At 36.4% G+C, this 10,999-nt stretch overlaps 1 protein-coding gene across 1 annotated transcript; it reads left to right on the top strand.

The window, feature by feature from the left end:
• Positions 1 to 7,163: 7,163 nt before the first annotated feature.
• LOC106822630 (vomeronasal type-1 receptor 4-like) lies at positions 7,164 to 8,131 on the top strand. Its single transcript, XM_014827915.3, has one exon. The coding sequence runs from the start codon at positions 7,164 to 7,166 to the stop codon at positions 8,061 to 8,063; it is 900 nt and encodes a 299-aa protein (XP_014683401.3). The 3' UTR covers positions 8,064 to 8,131.
• Positions 8,132 to 10,999: the final 2,868 nt, after the last annotated feature.

The raw sequence follows: 10,999 nt of genomic DNA, 5'->3' as shown, positions 1-10,999 counted from the left end.
AAATTGTTTCCTAGAGGCAGCATATTGTTATATCATCACTTAAATGATGGTGCAGCTCAGTGGCGTGAAGATCAGGAAACAACAGATTTTGGATAGAAAATTTTCTCAGGGGAGCAAAAAATCCAGTGAGACCCATGAGCTTCATTGACAGTCCCTCCTGAATCAGACCTCAGTATTTCTGATGCCTCCATATGAGTCCCAGTCTTCCAGTCTGCCAGTAGGCAGCAAAACACTAACCTAACAGTAATACTGGTGAGTGACGATATACCCACGGCATCATAAAATCCATGAGTATTTTTCAATGAAAACATATTTAAAAAATAAATTTAAGGGGCCAGCTCTGTGGCTGAGTGGTTAAGTTTGCACACTCCACCTCAGCTGCCCAGGGTTTCAGTGGTTCAGATCCTGGGCGCAGACATGGCATCACTCATCAGGCCACGCTGAGGCGGCATCCCACATAACACAACCTGAGACACTCACAACTAGATTATACAACTGTGTATTGGGGGACTTTGGGGAGAAGAAGAAGAAGAAGAAGAAGAAAAAAAGAAGGAGATTGTCAACAGATGTTAGCTTAGGTACCAATCTTCAAAAAAATTTTTTAATTAAAAAAAATAAATTTAAATACATCTACAAAAACATTACAACTTTACCCCTTGAGATGGTTTCCAATAAGGGAAAAAGAGTACTTAGAAATGTAAATTCTGCCCTTCTGTTTTTCATGTTTTAATAAACTATGTATTATATGTTAGCAATATCAGAACAGAGAGATTTTCATCATTAAACTTGAGATACTAAATGTCTTCAAGTCATAGTACAGCCAGATAAGGGACATTCTGGCCCCTCTTTCCAACTCTGAGAAGTGGGTACCAGTTAAAATCTATCAGATTGCTACTGTTTGCCATCAATCCATTTGAACATGCTTCAAGCCAGCAATCTAGAAATCTTGAATGGCTGCCGTCAGAACTTGGAAACTGAGATTATGATCTACTCCAATCGTTAACCACTGTTTTTCTTTTGTTTCCATAGAAATGCCTCTTATTATAAAGCTGATTGCTTGCACAATAGATTTAACTTTGGGAACCCAACTGAATCTCCAGATTCTGTTCTTATCGGGGCTTAGACTCTGACTCATGTCAGTGGTCTTGAAACTGAATGGATTCTAGGTAAGTGGCTCAAAGGTTGGGTTTTTGGAGGAACCAGCTTCCTCCTGTTGTTCGGGCCTGGTCTGTGGATGGGACATGCTAGGAGTCTTTCAGACACGTAATCTAATGTGTAACATTTGTGTGGGGACTACTAGAAGTGCTCAACACTGTGAGGAGTGATTCCCTAGGACTGAACGTGGTCCCAGAGAGGCAGTGTCACAAAGTTGCTCTGGGGACATGCCTGGGTCTGCAAGGTAGAGGGTATCTACATTTCAGGGTGAAGATCCCACTCTCCAGACCCCTATTCTTGGGAAGTCTCCCCTCTTTCTGAGGCCCAGCCTCAATGGGAGAGATGTGAAGGTAGAAATGGATCAGAAAAGGAGCCAAAAAATACAAGGTGTGGCATGTGTGGTTACAATGTGTAGAATATTATGTTTTATAGCCACATGAAAAGGCCTATTGGCAATTTCTCACTAACAGGGAAAGTGTGTACTCATGATGGTGAAGAAATTCCATGTCTCACAACCATGTGGATAATCTACATGTGCACAGATCAACATGATTTTTCACAATGTGTTTGATAGCAGGAGACAGACAAGCATATATACCTCTGAAATGCATAAACAGGAAGTATTTTGATAAAGGTTCATTGTAATGAACATGGAATATGATGAAACATTTCAGAGAACTGGGTATGAATATATCTTTCATAGGTCACTGATGAAGAAAGAAAAATTATTGGGTAAGTCCAATAATATTATTGGATAAGTTTATGGAAATATTGAACTAAGAATAGAATGTGAACAGTTTGAGTAAGTTTGTGTAAACGTATAAATTTTTTATGCAATTTCAGACACACTCTAAAATTGCATAAGAAGGAGGATACCACACAGATAGCTAAAACTGGATTTGGCATAATTAATGGTTTCCTTTACTTTGTCACACAAATATTTGTAATTGCATGTATTTTCACATGTATTTGTTTTATATTAATGGTATAAAAAATTGCCACACATTTATCTGTTAATACATAGCCATTTGTCTTCCCAGAGTTCATAAGTGAGAAGTTTGGCAGGCTTGGCTGGGTACTCCGCTTAGGATCTCACAAATCAGAAATCCCAGTGGCAGCCGGCATGAGTTCTCCTCTCCGACACTAGATCCTTCAGTTATTGGCTGGGGCCATTTCCTTCAAGGGTCTCCATAGTCATGCCCCTCAGGACTATTTTCAAAGACAGCAATCTCATGGGAGGAAACCCTCAGGCTTCTAATCTGTAAACTCCTCAGTTTAAAATGTCATGTTGTTACACTGAGCCTACTCAGGTAATCCAAGATATTTTCCCTGTTTTAGGTCACCTTTTATATACACATGTAAACTGAATTAAATCTACAAAGGACCATTTACAATGAAACATAATGCTAACCTCAGAGTAATCACAGTGGGTGGAATTATACCTATGACACTGTAAGAGCAGCGATCATTTTCAATGAAAACATTTTTTAAATAAATTTCAATATTTCTACAAACATATTACAACTTTATCCCTTGAGATGTTTCTAATCAGGGAAAAAGAGTACATAGAAACCTAAATTCTGCCCTGCTCTGTTTCATGTTTTAGTAAAACATGTATTGTGTTCAGCAATATGAGAACAAAAAAAATGAGACTTTCGTTGTTAAATTTGAAGTACTAAAGGTCTTCAAGACATAGATAGAATCATAAGGGACATTCAGGATGCTGTTTCCATCACTGAGCAACAGGTACCACGTAAAATCTCTCCTGTCAGACCAGGCATGGTCACATCCTTTGTCTCCTATCCCAAAACAGGAGCAAAATGGCTGTGGCATGTTGTGTATCCCTAATCCTACAGGCAATGGTCTACTATAACTTCTATCTTCCCTTCTACCCTCCACCTCTGCTTAGGGCCAATAACCACCTCCAAGACTTGCATGCCCACTTGTTATACCCCTTCAACATCATATTCTTTAATCTTTCAGAGACATGAGGGTTCATGTGCCTTTTCCACACTCCTGCTATTGAATTCCCTTCGCCAATTATCTTCCCATCCCCATTTACCCCTTAACTTCCATGCCCCACAACCATGTAGCTGCCAAACACGTAATGTCTCTCTACCCTTAATTTCCTTGTGCGCATTGCCCCTTATCTGCTTAAACTCCACACTTTAACCACATGGAGACTTTATCACTCTTGTGTCTATGAACCCTCTTTTCTCTCTGACCTTCTACTTCTCTATCTCCACACACCCCATGCTCTCAGCAACAGATCTATACCCCAGGCTGTGTCCTCATTGTACCTCACTCTGTCACACATATTCTCTCTCTCCCTCTCAATATCACTCACACAGTCATCTCCCCAAAACTCCAATGTTACCTCTATGTGTCTTGATCTGAAGTGGCCATTGTGACAGCATCTTTTAAATATTTCATTTTTTAGATAAGATTTTTGTAGCTTGTGGCAGGGATAGAAGGATGTGAAATAGGTGAAATGTGCCCCCGTTTGCAAGTATACAGAGGTCTGGAGACACCATTTTTCTTCCACATGTGAACCCCATATTAATAGTTATTGGGGTTTATTGGACTGCATAAGTTTGTGGGACAATGTGTCATAGTGTGTATGAAAGTGAGGGAAGATATTTTGAGTTTGTTCAGAATGTATGTGTGAGTCTGAAATAGTTTAAGAATGAGTGTATGTGACTATACATTTAAGTGTGTTAGTATAGCATCTGTATGTGCAAATTTAAAGTTGTAAATTTCTGTGTGTGTCTGTGTCTGCATGTGTGTAGGAGAGGTTGTCCATAATTATGGATTTAATCCATTACTTGGAATTTTGGGTGAATTGGATAGTGGACCAGAGTCAAATATTGGATTTGTTTTGTGGAGAAACCCAAAGATTAATTAAAATATGTGTGGAGGTTCCTGGGAAGCATTCAACACTTTTTTTAAATTGAGTTATGGTTGACATACAACATAGTTTCAGGTATACAACAGAATGATTTGATATTAGTATATATTGGGAGAAGATCACAAGAATAAATCTAGTTAACATCTGTCACCACGGGTGTTATTTACAGATTTTTTTTTCTTGTGAATTGTGGAAGCAAAAACTTATCTGAAAATTAAAGGAATTGTAGAATCAGCCTGATTAACCATCTGATCTCAGTGATTCCATTTGTGACAGACACCTATAAATTTCTACCTTTCCATAGATACTGATCCTTTTAAACTTCCTATTCCTATGGGGACGAAGGAAGATAGGTCAAAATGCATAAAGTGCATTTTACTAGAAAACTTGCATGTCACCAAGACTACCAAATTAGTTGGCATTGCTTTGCATGAAAAAATCTAATGTTCTCTAAAGTAAATTACTGTCATGTTCGTTTATATTTATTGCTTTGAAAATTCTTGTAAGGTAGTTCAGTTTAATTTCTCAACTCATAACTGAAATGACAGAATAGATCAGCGATCTGAAAGTTAGTTAAGAACTCACTTTTGGTTAGAAAAACATCTCAAGGCAACAGAAAATCCAGTGAGATACATAAGGTTTGCAGCCAGTCCCTCATGTTTCAGACCTCATTATTTTCTGCTACTTCTATATGAGTCCCTGCTGCCTCTAAGGATTAAGGAAAAGAAAGAGTTTTCCCCCAAAACTGCAATACTCCCTTTGGCGAGAGTAATGACAAACTTTTAATTGTTTATTGGTAATTAGCAACTGGGAAAAAGTTTTTCACAATCTTCCCCAGTCCCCAAGCTTGTCCTTTCACTGAAGCTACAGGTGAAAAGATAATTGCAGTTCTGAGGTGAGGTGAGGTCACGGGATAACTAACCTATGTATAGTGGCCTGACTGCCTCCCTCCCTCTCACATAAGCACGGATTATTGTGGTCATTACCCTGAGGCCATCTTTATGGAAGCCAGAAGGAATTTTCTATATCAGTCTGAGAGTCAGTCTTCAAACAAGGAGGGATATCAGAGTCTTGGTAAGTGATAATATCAGAAGGGAAGCATATGGATTTTAACCTGGTCCAATGCCAGAGCCACACAGGAAGGAGGAATGATTTTAATACGTGAGCTGAGTTAACAAAGAGAAGTACACAATACACAAATACCTGAAGCCTCCAAATGTAATTTAGTGTGATAAGCACTGACAGTGATTGCTGATGTTTAATCCAAGTGATAATGAAACCTGATTTTCTAATGTGAGTAATGACTGTATTTTGCACATATATCTGTAGTCAAGTAGCTTAAAGGAATCATAGAATAAATTTTCTGGTTACTAGAGGTGTGCCAATAGTACTTCTGTGATTAACAACAGCTAGGCTAAATTTACAGGAAACAGTAATTTCTTGCAAAAATAGTGCATATGAATGACAAATGCTGGAATGGAAATATTTTCTCTAGCTCCAGGCATATGAAGTTCTCAGTGGAGATATTAATTGCTTCCCACTGAAAACATCCATGGTTGGTTGATTCTGGTGAGACCATTTCCATCCTCAAATTAGAGAAGGAGCATTCAACGAAATGGAAATTTTACGAATGGATTTCAGATAGCAGCTACCTATTCACTCATTTAAAAATATTCATATATCAGTTCCAAGCTGTACAATTTCAATTTATAAAGTAAAATGATTTCACATCTTAAAAATTTCATTTTTCGTACATCTTACAAGTTAATGTTTCGCAAATCTTGACTTGCTATTTTTGTCATGTTAATTAACAGATTCATTTATGGTTTGAAATTAGTAGATTTTTTTTCTGTGCTACACTAATGTGGCATATATTTGTACTTCAAACCTCATAGTTTAGGACACAAGATAGTGTTCAGTGATTCCTGTGATAGATGTCATTCCATTTCTGTCATAAAAGAAAATGATTGTCTCTGTGGCTGATGCAATATAAAGCCTATAGTGTATGCTTTCAATACAATTTTTCACGGAACAGGTCCCTATAGAATTATACCATAATCAGTGCATCTATATTTTACTAAGAGCCAGCCACGGTGATCTCGTGGTTACGATTCAATACTTGTACCACCACAGCCAGGGTTCATCTTCCGGTCAAGGAACCACACCACCAATTTGCTGGTTGTCATACTGTGGTGGTTGTGTGTTGCTGTGATGCTGAAATAAGGTCACTGGTATTTCAAATACCAAGAGGTGGTGGACAGATTTCAGTAGAACTTCCAGACCAAGACAGACTAAGAAGGACCCAGCCACCCACTTCCAAAACCATTGGCCACAAAACTCTATGAATAGTAGCAAAACATTGTCTGATACAGCACAGGAAGAAGAGAGGATGGAGGCAAAAACACCAGGCAGGATTCCACTCTGCAGTACACAAGGTCATTAGAAGTTAGAATCAACTTGATGGCCCTAACTGTAATGATATTTTATTACAAAATTTAAACCTCTGTTCATAATTGGTGTTGGGCTGTACAATAACGATTTAAAAATAAATGAAAACTTCTTCAAAAATATAATAAAATACCACTGAAACTGAAATAACCTGACGAGATATGAAAACATCTAAATATACATCAGTATTTTATCTAAGAACAAAATTAACTACCATAGCTTTGTTAAAATAGCACTGTGTTTAAATGCACTACCATTTTACCAGTCCAGCAGGATTCTCCTATTCACCTTTCCCATAATAAGGGTTTAAATTTGGACAAATCATTAACATTTATCTGCCTCTTTTCTCTTTATCTTTTCAGTGAAAATACTAGTTCTGACATTCTCAAGAATTTATGAAGAATACAAGGTAACTACATACATGACGTTATATAGTGATCCATATTCTCTGAAAGATCTTTCAGTGTTAGACATTCAACTCTCAGAAACCTCTTCGAAAGGAAAAATTATAAATACTTATTTTCCACTGGGAACTAATGTAAGCGGAGAATATTGAAATTTCAGTTGATGTGATACCTAGAGCTCATGCCTCATTTTCCATGCAGGAATCTCTGGCTCGGAAGATGCGTATCACTCCCTGGGATGAGACAGAATGGCCACCAGGAATTTGGTGATAGGAATGATGTTTTTATTACAGACTGTCTTTGGAATTCTGGGGAATTTCTCTCTTGTTTACCATTTTCTCTTTCTCTACTTCACAGGACGCAGGTTTAGGCCCGCAGATTTGATTGTCAGCCACATGACACTAGCCAATCTCTTAGTTATTTTTTCCAAAGGAGTCTCAGAAACTATGACAGCTTTTGGGCTGAAACTTTTCCTCAATGATATTGGGTGCAAACTTCTTTTCTATGTTCACAGAGTGGGCAGGGATGTGTCCATTGGCACCACCTGCCTCTTGAGTGTCTTCCAGGTGATTGTGATCAGTCCCAGGGACTCCAGGTGGGCAGAGCTTAAAGTAAAGTGTCCCCAGTACATAGGTACTTGCAGCATCCTTTGCTGGATCCTGAACATGATGCTGAATATTTTGGTTCCTTTTCACATAACTGAGAAAAGGATCAAGGCAAACATCACAAAGAAAATGGATTATGGCTACTGTTATACAGTATTTTACTGCAAAATTACAGAGTCACTCTCTTTGCTATTGGTATTATTCCATGATGGTTTCTGTTTGGTGCTGATGGTCTGGGCCAGTTGCTCCATGGTTTTCAAACTGCACAGCCACAAGCAGAAGGTCCAACATATTCATAGGAACAATCTCTCCCCCAGATCCTCCCCTGAGACCAGAGCCACCCAAAGCATCCTTGTCCTTGTTTGCACCTTTGTATCTTTGTGGACTGTCTCCTCTATCTTCCACATTTGTTTGACAGTTTTTAACAATCCAAGTTTGCGGCTGAAGAACATTTCTACACTGATCACTGCATGTTTCCCAACTGTCAACCCCTACATTACCATGAGCCATGACTCCAGAGTATCTGGGTTCTGCTTTGTTTAGAATGAAATATGAAATTCCCTAAACTTATCACAAATATGTAAATTATATGCATATTCACAATGGTTAGTTGTTTATTCATTAATCGCTTTCAGTGTGTAAGCACATTTATGAAATATCCATGTGACAAGAGAGTCGTAAACAAGTTAGACTGAGCTTCTGTTCCAAAATAAATAACACCGATAGCAATAAGTTGTGTGATATATTTATCAAATTTAATATATATGTAATTGAAACTTTATTCATGTTTCCAGTGGAGGAGTTGAGAGTCTATGTAGTGTTAAAATAGTGGTTCTAGAAACAATCTTGAGATTATGGAGAAGGTTTTAAGAATGTAACTTTCAATCTGATATAATAAATTTTCAGGACATATTACATATAGGATTATAGAAAAAGTTCCGTAAAACAGAAAAACCAATGAGATCGTCGTTCAAGAAACTGGAGGAAGGAAAATTCTCCCACAGAAAATTGAAGGACATGGAGTTAAGCAAAGGGTATACAGTTTCAGAGATTAGATGCATTGAGCAACAATGGTGAGGTTTATGCATTCCATCCTTAGAGAGAACACAAACATATGAGATAATTTATCACAGAGAAGGATAGTATACTTGAAAGATTTTCATGTAGAATTGGTCGTGTTGAACTGAATCAGAAAAATGAGGTTACAAAAATGTCTTTCTGCTTATTTTTAAATGACATCAAGTAAATGTTAGCTACTAAAATGCATTCTGTCTGGGAAAAATGCCATGCACATTTAGATCAATTCAAGGTAGAATTTTCTGTTATGGGAAGATGCCAACTGGGCATTTTGGCAGAATCGAGTCCAAGGAGCACTCTCATGTCTTTAAGTTGAGGAAATAAAGGTGTGGTTGAGCCTTAAATTGATCATGAAACAAAGAAGGAATAGCAACTTGCAGGGGTAAGTCACGAATTCATATTTTATATGTGTCAATTTGGGCCCGTAGATATTCAAAGGAATAAAATGGATATTTCATCAATTTTAGATGTTTTAGAAATACTTTTAGTATAAGTCTCTCCATATTTACATTATAAAGCAGATACAAAGATGTAGGGTTTCAAATATTTGAAAAACAAGGAATTATTTTGACCTAATGGATATATATTGACCCTTCTGCTGAAAAAACGGAGAAAGATATTTTAAGCTCACATGATTCACTTTGAAATATTTACATACGTATTAGACATCAAACAATATGCTTCTGTGTGTATATACACATAGGTATATATTTGTATATATACACATATATGTTGGCATATCTGTGCATGTGTATATACACATATATTTCTGTGTATCTGTGTGTTTATATATGCATATGTATAAATATGTAACATGCCAAATTATTTTTAGTTTTCATCCATAAATAACATTGGAGACATAAATTAAGAAATAAAAAAATAAGACTAATTACCGTAATTATAAGCTACTTCAGCATTGAAGTCTAGTCTATCTGAATTAAATATTTATATATATATCTCCATCTGCCAGTGCTAGTTGTTCAGTTGGTTACATTTCTGTATTTTTCGTTTTCTATATAAATCTTTATATTTTAGGTGTATCTCTTACAACAATATCCAACTGAATATGCTAAAAAATATTTGACTGTATTAGGAGACATCTTTAAGGTGACGATAAAAGTGGATATATTTGGGAATGGATTCCTCTATTTTTCAATGCCCCTCATTGCACCTATTCTATTTTCCCATTCTTGCCTATTTAACTTTTTCTCTATCAATAAATTAAAATAACTTTATATTTTGCCCCTTTATAGTAGGATAATCAATTGGTTGAAATTACATGGAATGCATTTTTCTTATTTGTGAATTTAATCCTTATATTTTAACTCTATTGCTTGAAACAGTAACCAATTGAATTTAGCAAATTGTGCTTAATTTTAACAAGAGTAATTAGTCTAATTAATTATTATTATCTTTTTCATGAGCTAACATCTGTTGGCAATGTTCCTCTTTTCGCTTGAGGAAGATTGTCACTGATCTAACATGTCTGTCAATCTTCCTCTATTTTGTGTGTGAGATGCTGCCACAGCATGACTTGATAAGAAATGTGTAGGTCTGCACCTGGGATGCAAACCTGTGAACCCCAGGTTGCCAAAGCAGAGTGCATGAACTTAACCACTGCACCATGGAGCCAGCCCCTAGTGTGGTTATTTGTAATACGATAACAGTTACATTGGGGATTAGATTTAGCAACTTACTGCATGGTCTACTTTACACCTGTTGTATGTTCCTGGTTTTTCTGTCTAAACATTTCCATATTAATTTTTTAAATACTTCTACATTTTACTTCATTTGCTTGGAATTTATACAATCAATATCTTTTCATTTTAACGGAGCTATGACAGCATACTGTGAAATATTAATCAGAATGTGGTTATGTAATATATTTAGCATCCTCCTAGACAGTGTGATGGCAATCCAACAACAATCTAATTTATTCCAATTCTTTTATTGTTCATCTATATTTGAAAATTTATGTCACATAAATGTAGGGCTCAATGGAATTTCACAAATTGAACATAATTCTGTGCTCAACAGCCAGATTTTTAAAAAAAAAAAACAGGATATGGCAGCATTCACCACAACTTTTTTCCATCAAGCAGTCAATACTTCCGCTGAGTAAACAATATCCTGACATCTAATAACATAGCAGTCTAATATCAAATAATATCAAATAATCTAATAACAAAACAGTCTTTCAGCCTGTTTTTAATTGTATGCAACTCAAGCAATATGGCATTAATTTGCTTATTTCCTTTTTGTCTATGTTATTTAAGAATTTATCAGAGCTGTCTATCAAATAATTAATTTAATCTTTCCTCCATTGATGTTCACTTGAGCGATTTTTAGTTTGGAGCTCTTAGAACTAGTACTCATATGTAAATTCTTTTCATTTTGAGAGT

Source organism: Equus asinus, chromosome 26 (assembly GCF_041296235.1).
Source record: "Equus asinus isolate D_3611 breed Donkey chromosome 26, EquAss-T2T_v2, whole genome shotgun sequence".
Lineage (NCBI taxonomy): Eukaryota > Metazoa > Chordata > Mammalia > Perissodactyla > Equidae > Equus > Equus asinus.
Note: the sequence above shows the minus strand (reverse complement) of the source record. Positions and strands in the feature narration are given on the sequence as shown.

What these genes read in the sequence shown, in the direction of transcription:
- LOC106822630 (XM_014827915.3), top strand. Translation starts at nt 7,164, where the DNA reads ATGGCCACCAGGAATTTGGTGATAGGAATGATGTTTTTATTACAGACT.